The sequence below is a fragment of the Physella acuta genome, unplaced genomic scaffold (genome assembly GCF_028476545.2).
Source record: "Physella acuta isolate Inbredline_101_S28 unplaced genomic scaffold, ASM2847654v3 ptg001833l, whole genome shotgun sequence".
NCBI classification, from domain to species: domain Eukaryota; kingdom Metazoa; phylum Mollusca; class Gastropoda; family Physidae; genus Physella; species Physella acuta.
The window spans coordinates 108,219-135,123 of NW_026733342.1; the positions used below are offsets into that span (position 1 = coordinate 108,219).

Here is a 26,905-nt window from a genome sequence, read left to right on the forward strand (position 1 = left end):
TTAAAATGTTTCTATTGGTGTGTAACTTGATTGTTTAAAATGTTTCTATTGTTGTGTAACTTGATTGTTTAAAATGTCTTTTATTGGTGTGTAACTTGATTGTTTAAAATGTCTCTATTGGTGCGTAACTTGATTGTTTAAAATGTTTCTATTGGTGTGTAACTTGATTGTTTAAAATGTCGCTGCAGGTGCCTGCTGAAGGACGAGAGAGTGCGATGGACTGCAGCCCAGCTGACTGAACACGCCTTCATCAAGGAGAAGCTCCCGCAGAAGGTTTCTCTATCTGAAGCATGCAAAGGTCTAACTGCAGGCAAGTAGAGATTTTGTTACTGTAGGCAAGTAGAGATTTTGTTACTGCAGGCAAGTAGAGATTTTGTTACTGTAGGCAAGTAGATTTTGTTACTGCAGACAAGTAGATATTTTGTTACTGCAGGCAAGTAGAGATTTTGTTACTGCAGGCAAGTAGAGATTTTGTTACTGCAGGCAAGTAGAGATTTTGTTACTGCAGGCAAGTAGAATTTTTGGAGGCATTTCCCCCAAGCAGACATGTGTTTGTTTATCGCATATAGTTGTATCATAAAAAAAAATATTCTGAATTTAATGTTCTGAGAAATATTTTGTTGATTTGTTGATTAAACAAAGTACAATCCCAGGATCTGAACTCAAGGTTAGCAGTTGTACACTCTACCACCTGAAAGTCTCGAGTTCAGATTCCGGGCTCTGATGGGTACCTTTAAGTTAGGGAAAGTAAAGTTGGCTGGGCATAGTGCTGACCACACTATCACTTAATAATGCAACTGGCACAGAAACATGTGAACTCTACTTCACCTGCCACAAGGCTCTCCAGTCTTGGAAAATTCATTTTTACTTTTGTATGATTTCACTAGCATTTTCTTGCAATTCTGACTATATAAGGAGCCTGTAATTTAGTAAAAAAAATAATAATACCCTATTTGGACAAGACAGTCTATGGAGCAGGTAGAATTCTATTATCTTGGCATATAGAGGGAAAGGTTCAAAACAGAGTTGTTTAAACCAGAGGCATAGCTACCCTTCCTGGCGCCCGGGGACAGACTTTCGATTTGCACCCCCTCCCTCAAGATTTTGATTTGCACCCCCCCTCAAGATTTCAATTTTCACCCCCCCCCCCCCCATTCAAACTTTCAATTTGCACCCCCCTCAAGCTTTCAATTTATTTTTCCAACCCATTTTGGCGCCCCCTAAGGACATATGTCCCATCCCCCCCCCCCCCCCACCCGCTACGCCTCTGGTTTAAACTAAGTCCAGGAACCAAACTCAAGACTTTCAGTCCAGCACCTCAACATTGTTTCCCTATGGCTGTACATTAAATTAATTATTTTATTTAAAAAATTAGCATTAATTAACAATATATTGTCTTTGTTTTTGAACTAATATATAAATGTGTTGGCTATATTTATCTGTTAATTCGGTTGGTTGATTTTGAATTTCACTGCAGATTTATTTTCTACACTAATATATAAATGTGTTGGCTATATTTATCTGTTAATTTGGTTGGTTAATTTTGAATTTCACTGCAGCTTTTTTTTTTCTACACTAAAAATATTCATGAAGCATTGTGTTCTATTTTTAGCAAAAAGAGAAGATGAAAATAATGATGATAACTCGGATAATAAGGAGGAGGAGGAATTTGAATATCTGTGTAGCCTAGTGGCCAGTGGTCATTCCAGACTTGCGTCTGAATTTGAGTTGCTCAAAGTGTTGGGTAAAGGAGGATTTGGTGATGTCATCAAGGTGAATGTTGTAGCCTACTGACCAGTAGTCAGTCCAATTTGAGTTGATCAAAGTGCTGAGTAAAGGAGGATTTAGAGCAGTAAAGTAATAGTGAGGTGGCGGGGTAATAATCCAGAAGTGATATAAATTTTAATCCAGGGTAATATGCACCTTAAGACATTCCTGAATTAATTCTACTCACATGGGTTGCTGAATCAATAGGGGCTTGGCATCATTATTGCTTAACCACACATTTATAGCCACAAAAATATGGTTCATTTTCCAAACTAACACCCTCTAAACATCAAGGAATTAATATCATTTTTCTGTTCTGCAATAAATTTCGAGTTGTCTCCCTTGTTAAATAAAATATTTTGTTTGTTCTTGCCTAGGTAAAGAACAAGCTAGACGGCAGGTTTTATGCTATCAAAAGAATCCCACTCAACCCTAAGAGTAAAATGTTCAACAAGAAGATGAAGAGGGAAGTCAAGCTGCTGTCTCGCCTCAACCATGAAAATGTCGTCAGGTGATTGTACATAATTGTCATTAAAAAAAAATAAACGAAGAGAAAGTTACCTGTCGGACCTGGCGATCAGCAGGGCAGGTGAAGTAGAATCCCCTGTTTCTGTGTGACCCAGGTGTATGCCTAGACCTAATCATAGCAATAGTTTTATAAATAGAGCTTTCAGTTCTAGCCCTTATTAACATCTTGGGAGGAAAAAAATCACAACTTGATTCTACAATAGGATATACATGTACACGTTCCAAGTATGTACTAACATGTTATTGTAAAAAACATAACTTGCTTTTATTAATTCTGTATTTACATATCTATTTTTACACAAATTATTGTATATTATATAGGAAAAAAAAAGTAAGGAATCCTCTTTAGACAGAGAAATCCATTGGGCAGATTAAGTAGAGTTCATATGTTTCTTGACCTCTGCATATGAAGGGAAAGTGTGGTCAGCATTAACTTTCCCTGATGTGAGTTAGGTACCCAATAGAGCTGGATGGACTTAGGGACGGTCTACTGACTTGAACCCGGATTCAAACTCAAGACTTTCGGGTTAGCAGCCTAGCGCTCTAAGCCACACCGTCCCATATCTTATACATACTTTCTATAGTAGTTTCTATTATATACAGTAAAAAAATAAAAGTTCCCTTCCAAACCTGAAGGCCTATGGGGCAAGTGAAGTAAAGTTCACTTGTTTCTGTGACCACGGCATTTGAAAGGATAGTAGGGGTCGGCTTGATCGAGTCGGTAAAAGCTCATGGTTGCTAAACCGAAAAGTCTCGAGTTCGAACCCTCGGGCAGATGAGGCTCGTTAGCTGGGGACAGCCACTCTTCTAGGAGAGACAACTCCAAAAATTAAACAACTGCTGCCTTGTAGATTGTTCTTGGTTGGACAAAGGCTATGGAAGCAAATCCAAAAAGAAAAGCAGGCTGAAATCGGAGTCAACGGCCTAAATGGCGCATAATCAGTTGACACTTAACGCTTAATTGTGTTGGAGGCGTGGCGAGTCGGCAAAAAGCTCATGGTTGATAAATTCGAACAAAGTCTGGAGTTCAAACCCACTGGCAGATAAATCTCGATCCCCTTCAACACGAATAATTAAGAACGAAGAAGAAGAAGAAGAAGAAAGGATAGTGTGGTCAGCAATATGGACAGTCTACTAACTTGAACCTTATATACAGACGCAGCAGACAAAGTGTTGTTTATAAAATCTTACTGTTCCATTAACCATCACAGATACTACTGTTCCTGGATTGAAATCAGCGACGACCCGGCGTTCTCTGACACGTCGTCCAGTTTCACATCCTCGTCCCAGGCCCAGGAAGCGGCCATGGCCAAGAAGGCCCCCCACATTGTGCGCAGTATCCCACTGACCAAGACCCCTGTCCTGACGGGCGTCAAGTCCGCCAACTCCAGTTACGACCCAACGGCAGAGATGGAGAACCTGGTCCCACGTGTTGGGGATGAGTCCGTGGAGTGGTTGACGTCATTTGATGGGGGTCAGTGATTTTAAATTGTATCAACTGTTTTGATTCTGATTTCTGTAATTTTAAAAATTCAGCCGGTTGTTAAAATAATGACATTTTTAGAACTTTTTAAAAAATAAAAAATCATTTTAGCAATCATTGTTAAAATTGTGTGTCATTTTTTTTTTTATATTTCTACTTACACGATTAAAAAGAAATGTTTATAAAGCTTTTTGTTGACTGCTGGAAAAAGTATCATTGAAGTTTTGAACCTTTTTTTTACTTGAATTCAAATACAAATTTTTATTTTAATTGTAAATTTCAGGGGAAGTAATCATTGATTCCTCGTCATCTGAAGAAGAGGATGAAGCTGATGTATTTGGTTCTTCATTTATGTAAGAATAAATTTATTACAAGAGATACTATTTTTATATGTGTACCATGTATTTTAAGGATTACCATTTTATTGTTATGGAATGTATACAAACCATATTGATTTACAGGTTATTTACAAATAACTTTGTTAATTTTAGAAAAACTGCATATTAGTTTATACTAAAGATGTTTCAAAATTGTAAAATCATAATTAATAATTTCAGTAGTAAAACAACTAGTGTTTTGTTTTGGCAAAGCTTTATGGAATATATTATATTGTTTTTATTTGGTAAAAATGTCCATGTGATATATGAAGATTAACAAAGTCACAAGAAGTTTTAAAATTATAACGTTTTTGTTTACATCAGGCCAAAAATCAACTGGTCTAAAGACAGCATTATAAATAAATTAACAATTTTTTCTTTACGTCAGGCCAAAAATCAACCGGTCTGAAGACAGCATTATATTTGACACAGATGACACAGGAGATCAGGACAGAGATCTCTCAACTGTGAGTTTACAAAGTATAAGGTGGTAAACAGGAAGTGGCAGGAAGTGTAGTTTGAAATCCTGGGCTGGAAACAAGAACTTTTTTTACTTACAATATTTTCTTTTTAAATTAGTAAGTTCGCAAGTTACAAATACTGAGCCACATAAATTGTGGGTTTTTTGTTGTTCAGGGGGAAAATTTTAATTTAAGATTCAAACAAAAACATATTAAGAGACAAGGTGAGTTTTTAGGTATGCTAGATTGTTCAGTGCAGGAATATGGTTTTAATGATTGATAACAATCCAGTTCTGTATATTTTTTTTTAAATAATTAACAAGAAAACTTTGTTCTTGTCTTTGTTACTTCAGGTGGAGAAGGAAACAGAACCCAGCACACCCCAACAAGAGGAGAGAGGTGAACCTGAGGCTTATGTCCTGAAAATATTGTATATTCAGGTAAGAATATAATACACCTGAGGCTTATGCCCTGAAAATATAGTATTATACAGGTAAGAATCTATTGGATATGCCTGCAGCTTATGTCCTGAAAGTATTGTATATTCAGGTAAGAATCTATAACACCTGAGGCTTATGTCCTGAAATTTTGTATATTCAGGTAAGAATCTATCGGATATGCCTGCAGCTTATGTCCTGAAAATGTTGTATATTCAGGTAAGAATTTAATACACCTGAGGCTTATGTTCTGAAAATATTGTTAATTCAGGTAAGAATTTAATACACCTGAGGCTTATGCCCTGAAAATATTTTATTATACAGGTAAGAATCTGTTGGATATGCCTGCAGCTTATATCTTGAATATGTTGTATATTCTGGTAAGAATCTAATACACCTGCGATGTATTAGATTCAAGCTCAATATATTATAATATATTAACTTCAGTAAGTTTGGAAGTTTTTACGTTTCAAATTTTTAATTTATAGAGTGTTTTTTTTTCAGGACAAAAACTTTTGTAGTATATTACTAGCGTCAGCCTTGTTTGAAACTAATACATTTATCTATAACTATTTATTGTGTACAGATGGAGTACTGTGAGAAGAGCACATTAAGGAACTGTATTGATGCTGGGCTGTGTAATGAAAAGGATAGGGTGTGGAGGCTGTTCAGGGAGATTATAGAAGGTCTGGTACACATACATGGCCAGGTATGCCACGCATTTTTAGGTTTCTTCAAAAAAGTATTTTTTAATTGACCAAATATAAAATTTAACATAACGAATTTTTAATCCCCTTAACTCACTAAGATTAAGTTTGGCTGTCAAAATATACATAATGAGATATTTAAATCAGTCGTCATTTATTTTTAAATCCTTGAAATTAAAGTCCATAATTCATAGAAATTTAATTTGATTTTTAAAATTCCTCATGTAAATTACTATATTAATGCACTTTTTAAAATGTCTAAGACCAGACAAAATATTGTAAATATATTCTCGGGGCATGATCCACAAAATATTGTAACTATATTCTCAATGCATGATCCACTAAATATTGTAACTATATTCTCAGGGCATGATCCACAAAATATTGTAACTATATTCTCAGGGCATGATCCACTAAATATTGTAACTATATTCTCAGGGCATGATCCACAAAATATTGTAACTATATTCTCAGGGCATGATCCACAAAATATTGTAACTATATTCTCAGGGCATGATCCACAAAATATTGTAACTATATTCTCAGGGCATGATCCACTAAATATTGTAACTATATTCTCAGGGCATGATCCACTAAATATTGTAACTATATTCTCAGGGCATGGTCCACTAAATATTGTAACTATATTCTCAGGGCATGATCCACTAAATATTGTAACTATATTCTCAGGGCATGATCCACTAAATATTGTAACTATATTCTCAGGGCATGATCCACTAAATATTGTAACTATATTCTCAGGGCATGGTCCACTAAATATTGTAACTATATTCTCAGGGCATGGTCCACTAAATATTGTAACTATATTCTCAGGGCATGATCCACAAAATATTGTAACTATATTCTCAGGGCATGATCCACTAAATATTGTAACTATATTCTCAGGGCATGATCCACTAAATATTGTAACTATATTCTCAGGGCATGGTCCACTAAATATTGTAACTATATTCTCAGGGCATGGTCCACTAAATATTGTAACTATATTCTCAGGGCATGATCCACAAAATATTGTAACTATATTCTCAGGGCATGATCCACAAAATATTGTAACTATATTCTCAGGGCATGATCCACTAAATATTTTAACTATATTCTCAGGGCATGATCCACTAAATATTGTAACTATATTCTCAGGGCATGATCCACAAAATATTGTAACTATATTCTCAGGGCATGATCCACAAAATATTGTAACTATATTCTCAGGGCATGATCCACTAAATATTGTAACTATATTCTCAGGGCATGATCCACTAAATATTGTAACTATATTCTCAGGGCATGATCCACTAAATATTGTAACTATATTCTCAGGGCATGATCCACTAAATATTGTAACTATATTCTCAGGGCATGATCCACTAAATATTGTAACTATATTCTCAGGGCATGATCCACTAAATATTGTAACTATATTCTCAGGGCATGATCCACTAAATATTGTAACTATATTCTCAGGGCATGATCCACTAAATATTGTAACTATATTCTCAGGGCATGGTCCACTAAATATTGTAACTATATTCTCAGGGCATGATCCACTAAATATTGTAACTATATTCTCAGGGCATGATCCACAAAATATTGTAACTATATTCTCAGGGCATGATCCACTAAATATTGTAACTATATTCTCAGGGCATGATCCATAAAATATTGTAACTATATTCTCAGGGCGTGATCCATAAAATATTGTAACTATATTCTCAGGGCATGGTCCACTAAATATTGTAACTATATTCTCAGGGCTTGATCCACAAAATATTGTAACTATATTCTCAGGGCATGATCCACTAAATATTGTAACTATATTCTCAGGGCATGATCCACTAAATATTGTAACTATATTCTCAGGGCATGATCCACTAAATATTGTAACTATATTCTCAGGGCATGATCCACTAAATATTGTAACTATATTCTCAGGGCATGATCCACTAAATATTGTAACTATATTCTCAGGGCATGATCCACTAAATATTGTAACTATATTCTCAGGGCATGATCCACTAAATATTGTAACTATATTCTCAGGGCATGATCCACTAAATATTGTAACTATATTCTCAGGGCATGGTCCACTAAATATTGTAACTATATTCTCAGGGCATGATCCACTAAATATTGTAACTATATTCTCAGGGCATGATCCACAAAATATTGTAACTATATTCTCAGGGCATGATCCACTAAATATTGTAACTATATTCTCAGGGCATGATCCATAAAATATTGTAACTATATTCTCAGGGCGTGATCCATAAAATATTGTAACTATATTCTCAGGGCATGGTCCACTAAATATTGTAACTATATTCTCAGGGCTTGATCCACAAAATATTGTAACTATATTCTCAGGGCATGATCCACTAAATATTGTAACTATATTCTCAGGGCATGATCCACTAAATATTGTAACTATATTCTCAGGGCATGATCCACTAAATATTGTAACTATATTCTCAGGGCATGATCCACTAAATATTGTAACTATATTCTCAGGGCATGATCCACAAAATATTGTAACTATATTCTCAGGGCATGATCCACTAAATATTGTAACTATATTCTCAGGGCATGATCCACTAAATATTGTAACTATATTCTCAGGGCATGATCCACTAAATATTGTAACTATATTCTCAGGGCATGATCCACTAAATATTGTAACTATATTCTCAGGGCATGATCCACTAAATATTGTAACTATATTCTCAGGGCATGATCCACTAAATATTGTAACTATATTCTCAGGGCATGATCCACTAAATATTGTAACTATATTCTCAGGGCATGATCCACTAAATATTGTAACTATATTCTCAGGGCATGATCCACTAAATATTGTAACTATATTCTCAGGGCATGATCCACTAAATATTGTAACTATATTCTCAGGGCATGATCCACTAAATATTGTAACTATATTCTCAGGGCATGATCCACTAAATATTGTAACTATATTCTCAGGGCATGATCCACTAAATATTGTAACTATATTCTCAGGGCATGATCCACTAAATATTGTAACTATATTCTCAGGGCATGATCCACTAAATATTGTAACTATATTCTCAAGGCATGATCCACTAAATATTGTAACTATATTCTCAAGGCATGATCCACTAAATATTGTAACTATATTCTCATGGAATGATCCTTTAAATATTGTAACTATATTCTCAGGGCATGATCCACTAAATATTGTAACTATATTCTCAGGGCATGATCCATTAAATATTGTAACTATATATTCTCAGGGCATGATCCACTAAATATTATAACTATATTCTCAGGGCATGATCCACAAAATATTGTAACTATATTCTCAAGGCATGATCCACTAAATATTGTAACTATATTCTCAGGGCATGATCCACTAAATATTGTAACTATATTCTCAGGGCATGGTCCACTAAATATTGTAACTATATTCTCAGGGCATGATCCACTAAATATTGTAACTATATTCTCAGGGCATGATCCACTAAATATTGTAACTATATTTTCAGGGCATGATCCACTAAATATTGTAACTATATTCTCAGGGCATGATCCACTAAATATTGTAACTATATTCTCAGGGCATGGTCCACTAAATATTGTAACTATATTCTCAGGGCATGATCCACTAAATATTGTAACTATATTCTCAGGGCATGATCCACTAAATATTGTAACTATATTCTCAGGGCATGATCCACTAAATATTGTAACTATATTCTCAGGGCATGATCCACTATATATTGTAACTATATTCTCAGGGCATGATCCACTAAATATTGTAACTATATTCTCAGGGCATGATCCACTATATATTGTAACTATATTCTCAGGGCATGATCCACTAAATATTGTAACTATATTCTCAGGGCATGATCCACAAAATATTGTAACTATATTCTCAGGGCATGATCCACTAAATATTGTAACTATATTCTCAGGGCATGATCCACTAAATATTGTAACTATATTCTCAGGGCATGATCCACTAAATATTGTAACTATATTCTCAAGGCATGATCCACAAAATATTGTAACTATATTCTCAGGGCATGATCCACTAAATATTGTAACTATATTCTCAGGGCATGATCCACTAAATATTGTAACTATATTCTCAGGGCATGATCCATAGAGACTTGAAGCCAGTCAACATCTTCTTGGATTCACTGGACCATGTCAAGATTGGAGACTTTGGCCTTGCTACTACAGACATCATTGCTAAGGTGTGTTTGTTCAGATTGTAATGCATGCCACTACAGACATCATTGCTAAGGTGTGTTTGTTCAAATTGTAATGCATGCCACTACAGACATCATTGCTAAGGTATGTTAGTTTAAATTGTTATGCATGCCACAATTGGTAGGTATTTCCTTGAGAATTGTCAAAGATGTTTAATTTCACTAATTAAAAAGGGGTCTGTTAAGCTCATGGTTACTTAACTGAAAAGTCCAGAGTTCGAACCCTCTGGCAGATAAAGCGTGATCGCTGGGGACAGCCACTCTTCTAGGAGAGAGAACTCCAAAATCAAACAACTGCTGCCTTGTAGTTTGTTCTTGGTTGGACAAAGACTATAGAAGCAAATCCAAAAAGAAAAGCAGGCTGAAATTGGAGTCATAAGCGCATAACAAGTTGATACATAATACTTAATTGTGTTGGAGGAAACCCCTGCTAACATTGGAATTAAGAACCAAGATGAAAAAGAAAAACTAATAATTTTAAAAATTATGTAGTCTTTACACAATTCTAGTTTGAAAAACTTTTTGATTTTGAATTTTTGTTTTCGTTTAAAATTTTATTGTATCATTATTATGCAAAAGTTGTTTAAAGTAAAGTGGCATTTAAGTATTTAGATCCATAGTTCAGATAAAGTAGAGCTAATCTGTTAATGGGACTATAGCATTCATCTTCACATCCTCCTTAAGGCATACATCTTTTGTTTTTCCTATTAAAATATACCATATTTTATGGTCCACTCAAACTTGATTGCATACCTTTCTTTAAAACAGATTAAGCCAAAGTTATTTTAACTAAAATATCTAAATACAGTCTATGAGTACATTGTGTTGTGTTGAATCAACTGTAAATGTATTGTACCATCCCAGCAAGGGATTTTACTGGACAAGACCCTGCCCTCCCCACAAGACCTGGGTTTGAACCACTCACGCTCTGGGTGCAGCAGTGGAGATGGTAACCTCACTGGCCAGGTGGGCACAGCCTTGTATGTCAGCCCAGAGGTTATGCTAGGGGACAGAAAAGTTCATTATGACCAGGTGAGTGTTCAGTGGTAATTTTAAGAGTTATCCTTCCTGCTGCATTTTATAGGGCCTAATTATCTCCCATATTGTTCAGTATAAAAAAAGTAAATATTATTTTTAGTACTTAATACTTTTCTATTATATGATTGTTTTTAAAAACTTTTAACCAATTTTGAAGACTAAATGTTAATCATAGTTAATTATTAATTTAATTTTTAAACATACTCTTGAGATTGCTTTGAAAATTATTAAAAAAAAATTTCTGTTTTCATTAAATCTAAACAATTAATTGGCAAGGTGTATTCCTATTCTTATTATTTTAACTTGTTTTTGATGTACCTTTTACTTTGTTGGTCTGACCAGAAAGTGGACATCTACAGTCTGGGGATAATTTTCTTTGAGATGTGCTACAAATCCCTGACCACTGGCATGGAGAGGGTCAGGGTCATCAATGACCTGCGTCTGCCAGATGTTGTGCTGCCTGCTGAGTTTGACAGCGATGAAATGAAGAATCAGGTGGGTAACCTAAGGCTGTTAGACATCTTTGGTTGCTGTGTGGAAACACCTGCTGCAGTTAGTTTAGATCATTGTAAAGTCTGAGATAACGGGCAGAAAATTGTAATATTGCAAATTGTTGGGGGTGGGGGGTGTTAATTAATTAAGGGGAGAGTTGCGTTGTGTTGTTTAACAATACAAGAAAGTTTTAGTATGTTATTTAAAAAAAGGGAAAATGATATTGTGTGTTTTCAATAATAGAATGAAGAGGGTGTTATTTAATAATGGGAAAATGATGTAGAGTGTTTTTAAAAATAGGAGAATGAAGAGGGTGTTATTTAAAAATGGGAAAATGATATAGAGTGTTTTTAATAATAGGAGAATGAGGAGGGTGTTATTTATGGGTAAATGTGGCATTATTTATTACTTAGAGAGTGGAGGGTGTCTTATTTAACATAGTGATATCAGTTAATTCATTAAAATTATTATCCAGTACGAGGATGGAATTTTTAAATCTCTAACTTTGATTAAGATTATTTTCTATTAAGAAAAAAATTCTCAACATTTTATTGTAAAATGGGAAAATGTGGCATTATTTATTACTTAGAGAGTGGAGGGCGTCTTATTTAACATATGGATATCATTTAATTCATTAAAATTATTATCCAGCACTAGGATGGAATTAATTTTTAAATCTCTAACTTTGATTAAGATTATTTTCTATTAAAAAAAAATTCTCAACATTTTATTGTAACGACAGTTGTATGTACTTATTTCAAATTCTAACTAACAAATTATATCAGTTGCTGTATTATGCTGGTTATTATTTACAATTTATTCTCCAAACTTTTTGTTTTGACCTGTTATCCACACTTCTAATTACTGCTCTCCTTATCCACTTAATGACAGGCCACCATCATCCGCTGGCTGTTGAACCATGACCCATCCAAACGTCCAACCTCCAAAGAGCTGCTGAGCTCAGACCTGCTGCCCCCACCCCTCATGCAGGAGACAGAGCTGAGTGAGCTCCTGAGGTCAACCATATGTAACCCCCAGTCCACGTCCTACCGCTACATGCTCAACGCCATCTTCAAGCAGAATGTTTCGCCGTTTCATGAAGTTTCTTACGACCATGAAAACTTTGAAGTGAGTGCTGCTTGCTTTTAGTTCTCCCAGTTTTATATTTTTTTTACAAAGTGATAAACACTCAGGCACATCTTGAGGTGTTGATGTTAACAAAATATTTAATAAACTATTTTAAAAACCTCACAAAACTTAGCACAAAAATATATGTTTAGACTATATAATATTATTTTAAAAACACCTAAAATGACCAGTTTTTCTTCAATGGCAGCATTATCTTAAACATTTAAGTCATTTAAATATGTAATTGCCGTCCGCCTTCCCCCCCCCCCCCCCCCCCCCCCCCCACCCCACTCCCCTCACCGATTCCCCTTTTTTTTTTTTTTTTTGCAAAATATAGTCCCAGACTGTCAGTCTCATAGCCACAAAACCCTTAAATTCTATTATTAAAGTTTATCAGGTTACACCAAGTCCAGTTTTGGGTCTGATTTTTACCAACAAACTTGTATCAGATTCTGTACAAAATAATTCAAATAACATACCTGTTGTCAAGATTTCTGTATTTGATGTTGCAGGGGATGATGAGCTGGAAGACAGCTCTCCTGCACCAGAAGGTAGAATCTGTTCTAGTCAAAGTGTTCTCAAACCATGGGGCCATCCACATGCCTTTACCACTGTTGATGCCCAAGTGCAGTGTGTATGACAACAATGATCAGATTGTTCGCGTGATGGACCACAGAGGGGGGATAGTCACCATGCCGTTTGACCTTAGGGTAGGTACATACATGGAATGTGGGGGGGGGGGGGGGGGGGGGGATTGGGGGTGGGGATAGTCACCATGCCGTTTGACCTAAGGGTAGGTACATATACAGAATAGGGGGGGGGGGGATAGTCACCATGCTGTTTGACCTTAGGGTAGGTACATACATGGAATGGGGGGGGGGGGATAGTGACCATGTCTTTTGACCTTAGGGTAGGTACATATACAGAATAGGGGGGGGGGATAGTCACCATGCTGTTTGACCTTAGGGTAGGTACATATACAGAATAGGGGGGGGGGATAGTCACCATGCTGTTTGACCTTAGGGTAGGTACATATACAGAATAGGGGGGGGAGATAGTCACCATGCTGTTTGACCTTAGGGTAGGTACATATACAGAATAGGGGGGGGGATAGTCACCATGCTGTTTGACCTTAGGGTAGGTACATATACAGAATAGGGGGGGGGATAGTCACCATGCTGTTTGACCTTAGGGTAGGTACATACACAGAATAGGGGGGGGGATAGTCACCATGCTGTTTGACCTTAGGGTAGGTACATATACAGAATAGGGGGGGGGGGATAGTCACCATGCTGTTTGACCTTAGGGTAGGTACATATACAGAATAGGGGGGGGGGATAGTCACCATGCTGTTTGACCTTAGGGTAGGTACATATACAGAATAGGGGGGGGGGATAGTCACCATGCTGTTTGACCTTAGGGTAGTTACATACACAGAATGGGGGGGGTAGTCACCATGCTGTTTGATCTTAGGGTAGGTACATACATACACCTAATGGGGGAGGGGGAAGATAGTGATCATGCCATTTGATTTCAGTGTAGACACATAGGTTTCAATGTTTTCTTTTAATTGAGTGAAATCATCAGGTCTATACCTAAATTAGACAGAGAAGTATTATGTGTTCCTCTTTATTGATCCAAGGGACTGCCACATCCCACCTGAGAGACTTGTACATTAGTATTTAATGGTAGAAAAGTGTACTGAGCAATAAAATATTTTCTCTACTCCATTTGTTTCTAGGCTACACCTATTACTTCCAGTTGGTAGTAGAGTAGAGTTAGCAGTAAAATATTTTCCCTGCTCCATTTGTTTCTAGGCTTCACCTATTACTTCCAGTTGGTAGTAGAGTAGAGTTAGCAGTAAAATATTTTCTCTGCTCGATTTGTTTCTAGGCTACACTAATTACTTCCAGTTGGTAGTAGAGTAGAGTTAGCAGTAAAAAAAAAATTGTCTCCCTTTATTTTCAGGTCCCACTGGCTCGTTATGTAGGCAGGTACAACATCCGCTCCATGAAAAGGTTTGCCATAGAGAAGGTGTTCAGAGAGAAGAAGTTCTACAACGCTTTGTTCACGGTCCACCCTAAAGAGCTGACTGAGTGCGCCTTTGACATCATCACTACCTCCTCTAGGTGAGTAACATTAATGATTGGTAGGACACACATTCTTTTGTGGTGGGAGAACATTTTATTTAAGCCAGGTATGGTACACATTCTTTTGTGATGGGAAAATATTTTATTTAAGCCAGGTATGGCACACATTCTTTTGTGATGGGAGAACATTTTATTTAGTCTGATGTGGCTCACATTCTTTTGGGTTGGGAGAACATTTTATTTAGTCTGATGTGGCTCACATTCTTTTGGGTTGGGAAAATATTTTATTTAAGTCTGATAAAATAAAATATTTTATTTAAGTCTGATATGGCACACATTCTTTTGTGATGGGAGAACATTTTATTTAAGCCGGGTGCGGTACACATTCTTTTTTGATGAGAAAATATTTTATTTAAGTCTGATAAAATAAAATATTTTAAAGTCTGATATGGCACACATTCCTCTGTGATGGGAAAATATTTTATTTAAGTCTGATATGGCACACATTCTTTTGTGATGGGGGAACATTTTATTTAAGCCGGGTGCGGTACACATTCTTTTTTGATGAGAAAATATTTTATTTAAGTCTGATAAAATAAAATATTTTAAAGTCTGATATGGCACACATTCCTCTGTGATGGGAAAATATTTTATTTAAGTCTGATATGGCACACATTCTTTTGTGATGGGGGAACATTTTATTTAAGTCTGATAAAATAAAATATTTTATTTAAGTCTGATATGGCACACATTCCTCTGTGATGGGAAAATATTTTATTTAAGCCGGATGTGGCATGCATTCTTTTGTGATGGGAAAATATTTCAATATTGTCTGATGTGGCTCGCATTCTTTACGAGTAAAAATTAATTAAGTTTCTAGTTAGTTGATGTGACATACTGTCTTTAATAACCTGCTTAAGATTAATATCAAGTTTGTTGATGTAGGGATGGTGTGGCCTAGCGCTAGACTGCTAACATGAATCTCTTAAGTTTGAACCCAGATTTAAGTCAGTACAACGCCCCTGAGTCCACCCAGATTCTGATGGGTACCTAACTCATGTTAGGGAAAGTAAAGGTGGCTAAACATAGTGCTGGCTGCGTTATCATTTTGTAAACTGATGTCTTTGAAACTGGTGAACTCTACTTCACTTGCCCCATCGACTGTCAGGTTTAAAAGGGGATCTTTCCTTTTTTTGATTGATGTGACATAATTTCTATAATATTGTAAAAAATTAACATCAACTTTATTGATGTGACTTATTTCTATAATATTTTAAAAACTGTTATCAAGTTTGTGATGTGACATAATTTCTATAATATTTTAAAGACTGATATCAAGTTGTGTGATGTGACATAATTTCTATAATATTTTAAAGACTGATATCAAGTTGTGTGATGTGACATAATTTCTATAATATTTTAAAGACTGATATCAAGTTGTGTGATGTGACATAATTTCTATAATATTTTAAAGACTGATATCAAGTTGTGTGATGTGACATAATTTCTATAATATTTTAAAGACTGATATCAAGTTGTGTGATGTGACATAATTTCTATAATATTTTAAAGACTGATATCAAGTTGTGTGATGTGACATAATTTCTATAATATTTTAAAGACTGATATCAAGTTGTGTGATGTGACATAATTTCTATAATATTTTAAAGACTGATATCAAGTTGTGTGATGTGACATAATTTCTATAATATTTTAAAGACTGATATCAAGTTGTGTGATGTGACATAATTTCTATAATATTTTAAAGACTGATATCAAGTTGTGTGATGTGACATAATTTCTATAATATTTTAAAGACTGATATCAAGTTGTGTGATGTGACATTCTTCTTCTTCTTCTTCGTTCTTAATTATTAGTGTTGAAGGGGATCGAGATTTATCTGCCAGTGGGTTTGAACTCGAGACTTTGTTCAAATTTATCAACCATGAAATTTTCTTTGCCGACTCGACAACGCCTCCAACACAATTAAGCATTACGTGTCAACTGGTTATGCGCCATTGAGGCCATTGACTCCGATTTCAGCCTGCTTTTCTTTTTGGATTTGCTTCCATAGCCTTTGTCCAACCAAGAACAAACTACAAGGCAGCAGTTGTTTTAATTTTGGAGTTGTCTCTCCTAGAAGAGTGGCTGTCCCCAGCTAACGAGCCTCATCTGCCCGAGGGTTCGAACTCGAGACTTTTCGGTTTAGCAACCATGAGCTTTACCGACTCGACCACACCGACCCCTGTGATGTGACATAATTTCTATAATATTTTAAAGACTGATATCAAGTTGTGTGATGTGACATAATTTCTATAATATATTAAAAACTGATATCAAGTTTGTTCATGTAACAACTCTGTCTTCTTCCAGTCTTATCCCTGATGCTGAGGTCCTGACTATAGTCCAGGAGATCATAAACAGGTTCCCTTCATTACAGGTACAACACACAACACAATGTAAACCTTCTGATAAGTGATGGATTGCTATTTGACTAGATTAAACCTTCTGATAATTTGTTTGACTAGATTAAACCTTCTGTTAATTTGTTTGATTAGATTAAACCTTCTGTTAATTTGTTTGACTAGATTAAACCTTCTGATCACAGATGGATTGCTATTTGACTAGATTAAACCTTCTGATCACAGATGGATTGCTATTTGACTAGATTAAACCTTCTGATAAAAACTTGATTGCTATTTGACTAGATTAGACAAGTCACATAAGGTTTTATTGAATTATTTGATCTGTTTTGTTCAGGCAAGAAACTATTACGTCCGCATCAACCACGTATCCCTGTTGAAAGCTGTACTGCTGCATTGTGGGATACCAGAAAATGTGCACACTAAGGCTCTCATCCTGCTGTCTGAGAATATTGTAAGTTGTTTTAGATGTCAAACTGTTTACTGTATATGACTCATACAGTAGATAATATTTTTCCTGATATGTTATGTATTCATGTTATAGTATCCTTATTTGGTAGAGATTTACCCTAGTGGTGTTGAGAGAAAAAAGTCTGGAGTAACTGGGTTTGGGGAAGGGAGTTTTAAAATAGATTCGTTCTCACTCTCTGCATTGTTAACAAATTTTACAATGTGGGTTAACAGTTCATGGGGCAAGGGAAGTAGAGTTCACCTGTTTCTGTGACCTCAATAATGAAGGAGTAGTGTGGTCAGCACTATGCCCAGTTGTCTTTACCTTCTCTAACGTGAGTTATGTACCCATCAGTACTTAGTGGACTTCGGGATGTTCTACTGACTTGATCCCAGATTCGAACTTGAGATTTTAGGTTAGCAGTCTATCACTCTACCACTAGACCATTCCATCCCATTAAGTTGTACTTAAAACTTAACTTATACTTCTAAGATATGATGACTAATGTCTCCTGATGAAACTTAATTTTACTGATTTTTTTTAATACTGAACTATGTTTTTCATACAGTCGAACAAGTCTAAGAGGACGGCCATCTTGGAAACAGACCTGCAGTTGAAGCTTTCAGAGCAAACAGCCGCCCTACTCAACAACCTGCTGGACATTGAAGCCCCTGTCAGCAAACTGGCTGGACATCTCAAATGTATCACCAAGTCTATGGGGCTGGTGAGTGTGGCTTCAGATTATTTTATCAGGGGGAAAGAGAAGTCAATCTAACAGAATCAGAGTTTCTTCCAGGCATCTCTTTTAGAGGGGCACCACCTCCCCCGTAGAAAGTCTACCGCCCCTCGAACAATATGGAATTTTTATAGAAAATATATACGTTTACCAGTGTCTATCCCCTGGAAAATTTAGTCATGTCTTGTAGCTTTACATTGACACAAACTTGTTCTGTCATTACAGTTTCAAGAGCCTTCAGGATGCATTTTGTTAAGGTTTAAACTAATGAAAACAGTGTCAGGGACTGTTTCGTATCAATCTCTTTACACAGTCCAGCATCAACACAGTTCCTTAATGTGCTTTTATCTCACTACTCTAAACAAAATGAACACATTTTTTTTTAATGTACTAGATACAGGTCAGGATGATGCTAGCAATGTACTAGAACAAAAAAAATTTTGTCCTTTAAAAAAACATTCTGAATAAAAAATATGACACATTGTAATAAAATTGCAACTTACTGAAATTAATATAGAAATCTTGTACACAATATTACATCGGTTCATGCATTTAACTTCTTCTTGACTGAAATGTTTTGAAATAAAATGTTTTTCTTTTTTAAAAGTGTATTTTTCTAACTTTTATTTTAAAAACAAAACATATTTAAGTGTATTCAAGTATCAATTTTAAAGAAATGTTTTACGTCTACAGGCTAGTTCCCTGGTGAAAAGTGGAATACATGACATTGAGAACATCTTATCACATTCTTACAACATGGGCTTAAAGTTACAGGTAATGTTACTGTGATTTATTTAAAATTTAGTTTTTCATTCTTCAAATAAAATATTTTTGCTTATATGTTTGGCTTTCATTGCTGAAAAATCTCATTTAAGGTACTAGAAGAAATAAAATGTAAAAATTTACTGAGTAAACTTTTTTTGTATAGTTTAATGAAATCTCTCTCTAGTTTCATCCCACTCTCTACCTCTCTGTCCTAGAGTTGTCTCCTCTCTGTTCTCTGCCATCTTCATTGTCTCACCCAGTGTTAAACCAGTTCATTCTTCGATGTTATCCTTCTCACACTTTAACCTGTCTCCATTAGCATGGCACTCTGCCTTAGGAAAATCATACTGATGATGGTATCATACTGATGATGGTATCGCACTGATGATGGTATCATATTGATGATGTTGTGATGTGTCTGTACTATCTAACCTTTTGTAGTTAAAGATGTAGTCATCAGATAGTCCAATGTCATGCATAACCTCAGCTTACATAAATAAAATGATAGAACTAGACTGTTTTAAATTATGCTTACAGCATCCACTACAGCTGTATTTTTTTCATCAAACCTGAAACATCTTTATTTTTTTAATTTATAAAGGGGCCAAATTAAAGTTTTACTTTTAATCAAGAGCCTCATGTATGATATGTTTTAGGAGGTGATAGTTACTATGAGTCTCGTCTGTGATATTTTTTACTTGTATCACCAGGTGTTAGTCTCCATGAGCCTCATTTACAACCCCAGCCATTACTCCGGTGTACTCTATCAGATCATGTGTGACAATCGCAAGAAAAAGAAAATTGTCACGGAGGTTCTAGCTGCTGGAGGTCGCTATGACAAACTGGTACTGTCACTTTTTAATTGTCATTTTATTCCATTGATACTTATCTAATTAAAACAGTGGTTCTTAACCTGGGTTTGATCAAACCCCAGGGGTTCAATGAATAAGTCTCAGGAGGTCGGCTGAGGTCAAGATACATACCCAATTCATAGATGGGGGTTCAGTACCTCCAAAAAGGTTAAGAACCACTGATTTAAAACATTTGGTTAAAAGTTATACAATTTAGTCATAACCATGAAAAAAGTTTTGTTTATTTATATTTATGTATATTTATTGACATGCATGTCTTGGTGTCGACACTTGACTGTTGTTGTATTGTTGTTCAGATTTTGTTATTGTATTGGTGTTGACACTTGACTGTTGTTGTATTGTTGTTCAGATTTTGTTGTTGTATTGGTGTTCACACTTGACTGTTGTTGCTTTTCTTACAGATAGAGAAGTTCACAAGTCTCCACCACACTGACCACGTCCATGTCCATGGTGTGGGTGTCAGTCTGTCCTTTGAGAGATTGGCGGCTGTGGCTGCTGAGGATGAGCAGGTCTGTTTGTTGGGTCGGGTCTGTTTGTTGGGTCTGGTCAGTTTGTTGGGTCTGGTCAGTTTGTTGGGTCTGGTCAGTTTGTTGGGTCTGGTCAGTTTGTTGGTCAGTTTGTTGGGTCTGGTCAGTTTGTTGGGTCGGGTCAGTTTGTTGGGCCGGGTCAGTTTGTTAGGTGGGGTCAGTTTGTTGGGTCGGGTCAGTTTGTTAGGTGGGGTCAGTTTGTTGGGTCGGGTCAGTTTGTTGGGCCGGGTCAGTTTGTTGGGCCGGGTCAGTTTGTTAGGTGGGGTCAGTTTGTTAGGTGGGGTCAGTTTGTTGGGTCAGGTCAGTTTGTTGGGTGGGGTCAGTTTGTTGGGTCTGGTCAGTTTGTTGGGTCTGGTCTGTTTGTTGGGCCGGGTCAGTTTGTTAGGTGGGGTCAGTTTGTTGGGTCGGGTCAGTTTGTTGGGCCGGGTCAGTTTGTTAGGTGGGGTCAGTTTGTTGGGTCGGGTCAGTTTGTTGGGCCGGGTCAGTTTGTTGGGCCGGGTCAGTTTGTTAGGTGGGGTCAGTTTGTTGGGTCAGGTCAGTTTGTTGGGTGGGGTCAGTTTGTTGGGTCTGGTCAGTTTGTTGGGTCTGGTCTGTTTGTTGGGCCGGGTCAGTTTGTTAGGTGGGGTCAGTTTGTTGGGTCTGGTCAGTTTGTTGGGTCGGGTCAGTTTGTTGGGTCTGGTCAGTTTGTTGGGTCGGGTCAGTTTGTTGCTCAGTCTGTTGGGTCGGGTCAGTTTGTTGGGTCAGGTCAGTTTGTTGGGTCAGGTCAGTTTGTTGGGTCTTGTCAGTTTGTTGGGTCGGGTCAGTTTGTTGGGTCGGGTCAGTTTGTTGGGTCGGGTCAGTTTGTTGGGTCTGGTCAGTTTGTTGGGTCGGGTCTGTTTGTTGGGTCAGGTCAGTTTGTTGGTAAGTCTGTTGGGTCTGGTCAGTCTGGTCAGTTTGTTGGGTCTGGTCAGTTTGTTGGGTCAGGTCAGTTTGTTGGGTCGGGTCACTTTGTTGGGTCTGGTCAGGTCAATACAAGAATGTATTGAGCAAACAAAGGGACGGCATGGTCAAATGGTAGAGTGTTTGACTGCTATCCCAAAGGTCTCGAGTTTGGATTGCTAAGTCTAAAGAGGAATCTTTACTTTATCATGAAGCATTTAGGTTGAGTGGTGAGGAGCTCTATTGTCTGAGGTTCAGTTCATTGACTCAAGCTTGTAGGATGTCCCCAAGTTCACACTACTCTGAGTGAAAGAAATTATTGCTGGGAATAGTGCTATTTATAGAATGACCTCCTGTGCAAAGGTCACTGAAAAGATATCTATATTTCATACATCTTAAACTTTGACAATTAAACAGGAGCAGTTTCAAAAAATAAAATCTTTAGAACTTAATTTTACATTTATTTTGAGATGAACCAGGAGATTATTTACTAGAACCCTTAAGTGTTTCATTTAACTTAATTATTTATTTTTTACATTTTTTCCCCTATATATTTTTTTTCTCTGTCGATTGTATTAATTTATAATTATTCACCAGACTAACTTATCTCCCTTGTATGTTACTTTACAGATCCAGCAAGATTTATCTCCCTGTGATGTGATTATATGTACCCTGGGTCATCATCTGATGGTCAGGGAAAAACTCTCTGTGGCCAGAGACCTGTGGGCAGCAGGGTTTAGGGCAGAAGTCTTGTTTGATAAGACAGAGGTGGGTTTTTAGAAAAAGTTGTATTGAGAAGTTTAGGGCAGAAGTCTTGTTTGATAAGACAGAGGTGGGTTTTTAGAAAAAGTTGTATAGAGAAGTTTAGGGCAGAAGTCTTGTTTGATAAGACAGAGGTGGGTTTTCAGAAAAAGTTGTATTGAGATAAGTTTAGGGAAGAAGTCGTTTTTCCTACACCCCTATTAGACTCAATGTTAATTAAAATCATAAAATTATTCTTGTTAAATTGGTAGTCTTCATTTTTTAAACGGGATTCTGTACGGTGTACAATTAGCTCAGGGGCACAGGGATTTTAGGTTGAGGAGTTAAGGGTTGATAGGGTTAAAGACAAGTCCTTTATACCATGAGGTTCTTACATATAATCATAATTTAATTTGAATAACTGATTATTTTTTTTAATTGTGCCTGATAACCTACAATTATTTTTAAATTGATAATCCGAGCTTATTATTTACAATTTTAAATTTTTTTTTAACTGTCATTGAAACTGTATGATGCATATGTATATAAACTTTTAATTTGTGTTTATTTTACCTAATTCATATCAGGATTTTGATCAGCTACAAGACAATTGTAGAAATAAAGGAATCTCATTTATTGTCATACTAAAGGAGAGTGAATCTTCATCTAGGGTTAAGGTAAAACTAGTATATTTGGTTGTTTGTTTGTTTGTTTGTTTGTTTGTAACATTCAGAAAAACCTTTGGTTGTTACAATGGTGTGTTGATTTATAGACAGGTGTGTTGGTATACACTTCACACAGGTGTGTTGGACTATTGTAAGACAGGTGTGTTGGACTGTTGTAAGACAGGTGTGTTGGTCTATTGTAAGACACGTGTGTGTTTATCTGTTTGAACAGGTCCACTCACTACAAACAATGACAGACAAAGCTGTTTACATTCATGACCTGGTTGAGTACCTACAGAAACACAAGAGGTCAGGGACTGACAGAGTGTGAGTACTTTATTTTTATGTAGTTTGGGCTAGGCTGAATACACATGAGTACACAGATTGTCTGCCCTTGCATTCTTTATTTCTGCATGCCTAAATTATATTTTAATGCAAGTTTTAAAAATCTTTTTTTTTTTTTTACAGATGTCTTTTTTTTTCTTTTTTTAACACGTTTTTATTAACTCAGCTTCGCGTTTGTTTGTTTGTTTGTTTGTTTGTTGTTAAAATTGACATCGAAAATTAGCCCACTTCTGATTGCTCTAGAGATCTAAAATTTGGCATGCAGGCTACTTTCGCCTAACAATTTCAGATGCAATCATAAAAACTAGCAATTAGAGACCGTAATTAGCTTAATTTAATTACGCCCCAAGGACCATAAAATTGAGGACATGATTTCTAAAGATACCGACAAGACTGGAGGCCTATTGACACAGTTACTTCGGCCCCAATCGATGTGAGCGCGCAGGCCGTGATCGTATAGTGGTTAGTACTTCGCGTTGTGGCCGCGACAACCCAGGTTCGAATCCTGGTCGCTCAAGATTTTTAGTCCGTGTATTTATAAACACTTAGTCAAGTCATACTTAATCAAGTCATTAGATAAAGTAGAAAATAAACTATATAAAAAACTTTTTTAAAAACCACGTTTTTCATGTGTAGCAACGGACTAAAAAGGAGAAAATAAAATGTCAGGAAATTTGATGGTGAACGTACCCACGTTTTTTGTCAGTCATCACAAGAATCTGCACAGCTCGAGGAAGCACAAAAGAAAAATTTATTTTCTACTTTTTAGTCCACAAGAAAAACGTGGTTTTTTAAAAAGTTTTTTTTAAGTATTTTATTTACGGAAATTATTTTTCTTAATTGAGAAAATAATTTTAAGTAGCTGAAGATATCAGTGTTTAAACTATAAAAATGTGTACCCTAGGGGGCATCCATAAATTACATCACACTCCTAAAGTGGTGTTCCAGAAGTTGTCACAATATGTGATAAACAGGGGGGAGGGGGTGCAGAAAGTGCGACATTTTAATAAGTAATTTTAGAAACTTATTTTTAGAAGTTAGTTCGCATTTTTTTTAAAAAAGTGTTTTTTTTGTAAATTGTAATAGGGATTGATTATTATACTCAATGTTGACCAAGCTCAGTAAATATTTTTGAAAGAAATTGATGTTTGTAAAACACTGAGACTATAATCTTGTTAGAGAGGGTTTTTGCTGAGGTTGACATCATTAAGGGGGGGGGGGGGGACTGGCTGTTTGTGACACTAAGAAAATGGGGGGGGGGGGTAAAAATTGTCAAAAAATGTATTGATGACTCAACAACCAACAGTTGATCAAGTTTTTAAAAATTTATTAGGAGTGAAGTTCAATAAAAAAAAGTTTCTAACCAAAGCTCCCTTCTACCAAACTCTGTCAATTGTGTTAAACTGACTTCCCTCCCCTATCAATTGTGTTAAACTGACTTCCCTCCCCTATCATTTGTGTTAAACTGAGTTCCCTCCCCTATCATTTGTGTTAAACTGAGTTCCCTCCCTTCCTCCATTACTCTCATCAATTGTGTTAAACTGACTTCCCTCCCCTATCAATTGTGTTAAACTGACTTCCCTCCCCTATCAATTGTGTTAAACTGACTTCCCTCCCCTATCAATTGTGTTAAACTGACTTCCCTCCCCTATCAATTGTGTTAAACTGACTTCCCTCCCCTATCAATTGTGTTAAACTGACTTCCCTCCCCTATCATTTGTGTTAAACTGAGTTCCCTCCCCTATCATTTGTGTTAAACTGAGTTCCCTCCCCTATCAATTGTGTTAAACTGACTTCCCTCCCCTATCAATTGTGTTAAACTGACTTCCCTCCCCTATCAATTGTGTTAAACTGACTTCCCTCCCCTATCAATTGTGTTAAACTGAGTTCCCTCCCCTATCAATTGTGTTAAACTGACTTCCCTCCCTTCCTCCATTACTCTCATCAATTGTGTTAAACTGACTTCCCTCCCTTCCTCCATTACTCTCATCAGTTGTGTTAAACTGACTTCCCTCCCTTGCAGAGATTCCTCAGATGTGGTCCAGTTCGCCCCCCAGAGGGCCAACATCAAGGAGAACCAGGGCTACGGAGACACTAGTCACAACATCAGCTCCGTCAACATGGGCGTGGCCAACAGCAACGGGGCCACCTTCAACTGTAACATCACATTCTTAGCTCAGGACAACAAGAAAAGTTTTTTCTTGGTCAAGCGCAGACATGAAACTTTGGTCAGTACTGATGTTAATGTTAATGTTAGGATTAAGGCTAGGATTAGGGTTCCCGAATCGGTTACGGTCCAACTGTAGCATCACTTTCTTAATGTAGAAAAGTTTTTTCCTGGTGAAGCATGAAAACTTCTGTCAGTACTGATGTTAGTGTTAGGATTAAGGCTAGGATTAGGGTTCCTGTATCGGTTACGGTAAGGGTTCAACTATAGCATCACTTTCTTAATGTAGAAAAGTTTTTTCCTGGTGAAGCATGAAAACTTCTGTCAGTACTGATGTTAGTGTTAGGATTAAGGCTAGGATTAGGGTTCCTGTATCGGTTACGGTAAGGGTTCAACTATAGCATCACTTTCTTAATGTAGAAAAGTTTTTTCCTGGTGAAGCATGAAAACTTCTGTCAGTACTGATGTTAGTGTTAGGATTAAGGCTAGGATTAGGGTTCCTGTATCGGTTACGGTAAGGGTTCAACTATAGCATCACTTTCTTAATGTAGAAAAGTTTTTTCCTGGTGAAGCATGAAAACTTCTGTCAGTACTGATGTTAGTGTTAGGATTAAGGCTAGGATTAGGGTTCCTGTATCGGTTACGGTAAGGGTTCAACTATAGCATCACTTTCTTAATGTAGAAAAGTTTTTTCCTGGTGAAGCATGAAAACTTCTGTCAGTACTGATGTTAGTGTTAGGATTAAGGCTAGGATTAGGGTTTCTGTATCGGTTACGGTAAGGGTTCAACTATAGCATCACTTTCTTAATGTAGAAAAGTTTTTTCCTGGTGAAGCATGAAAACTTCTGTCAGTACTGATGTTAGTGTTAGGATTAAGGCTAGGATTAGGGTTCCTGTATCGGTTACGGTAAGGGTTCAACTATAGCATCACTTTCTTAATGTAGAAAAGTTTTTTCCTGGTGAAGCATGAAAACTTCTGTCAGTACTGATGTTAGTGTTAGGATTAAGGCTAGGATTAGGGTTCCTGTATCGGTTACGGTAAGGGTTCAACTATAGCATCACTTTCTTAATGTAGAAAAGTTTTTTCCTGGTGAAGCATGAAAACTTCTGTCAGTACTGATGTTAGTGTTAGGATTAAGGCTAGGATTAGGGTTCCTGTATCGGTTACGGTAAGGGTTCAACTATAGCATCACTTTCTTAATGTAGAAAAGTTTTTTCCTGGTGAAGCATGAAAACTTCTGTCAGTACTGATGTTAGTGTTAGGATTAAGGCTAGGATTAGGGTTCCTGTATCGGTTACGGTAAGGGTTCAACTATAGCATCACTTTCTTAATGTAGAAAAGTTTTTTCCTGGTGAAGCATGAAAACTTCTGTCAGTACTGATGTTAGTGTTAGGATTAAGGCTAGGATTAGGGTTCCTGTATCGGTTACGGTAAGGGTTCAACTATAGCATCACTTTCTTAATGTAGAAAAGTTTTTTCCTGGTGAAGCATGAAAACTTCTGTCAGTACTGATGTTAG

At 36.5% G+C, this 26,905-nt stretch overlaps 1 protein-coding gene across 2 annotated transcripts in view; it reads left to right on the forward strand.

Moving 5' to 3' along the window:
- The window catches only part of LOC131930738 (eIF-2-alpha kinase GCN2), a 65,106-nt gene that overhangs the window by 27,646 nt on the left and 10,555 nt on the right, over window positions 1–26,905 (forward strand). For both annotated transcript variants that reach the window (XM_059287336.1, XM_059287338.1), the window contains exons 16-39: window positions 189–310; window positions 1,613–1,773; window positions 2,145–2,278; window positions 3,507–3,769; window positions 4,062–4,131; window positions 4,544–4,622; window positions 4,970–5,056; window positions 5,640–5,762; window positions 9,909–10,013; window positions 10,893–11,060; window positions 11,409–11,561; window positions 12,450–12,686; window positions 13,199–13,396; window positions 14,655–14,815; window positions 17,150–17,216; window positions 17,537–17,653; window positions 18,219–18,374; window positions 19,080–19,160; window positions 19,862–19,996; window positions 20,425–20,532; window positions 22,099–22,236; window positions 22,797–22,886; window positions 23,107–23,201; window positions 25,243–25,447. In XM_059287336.1, the coding sequence (XP_059143319.1) occupies window positions 189–310; window positions 1,613–1,773; window positions 2,145–2,278; window positions 3,507–3,769; window positions 4,062–4,131; window positions 4,544–4,622; window positions 4,970–5,056; window positions 5,640–5,762; window positions 9,909–10,013; window positions 10,893–11,060; window positions 11,409–11,561; window positions 12,450–12,686; window positions 13,199–13,396; window positions 14,655–14,815; window positions 17,150–17,216; window positions 17,537–17,653; window positions 18,219–18,374; window positions 19,080–19,160; window positions 19,862–19,996; window positions 20,425–20,532; window positions 22,099–22,236; window positions 22,797–22,886; window positions 23,107–23,201; window positions 25,243–25,447 (3,253 nt within the window). The remainder of the gene's footprint in view (window positions 1–188; window positions 311–1,612; window positions 1,774–2,144; window positions 2,279–3,506; window positions 3,770–4,061; window positions 4,132–4,543; window positions 4,623–4,969; window positions 5,057–5,639; window positions 5,763–9,908; window positions 10,014–10,892; window positions 11,061–11,408; window positions 11,562–12,449; window positions 12,687–13,198; window positions 13,397–14,654; window positions 14,816–17,149; window positions 17,217–17,536; window positions 17,654–18,218; window positions 18,375–19,079; window positions 19,161–19,861; window positions 19,997–20,424; window positions 20,533–22,098; window positions 22,237–22,796; window positions 22,887–23,106; window positions 23,202–25,242; window positions 25,448–26,905) is intronic.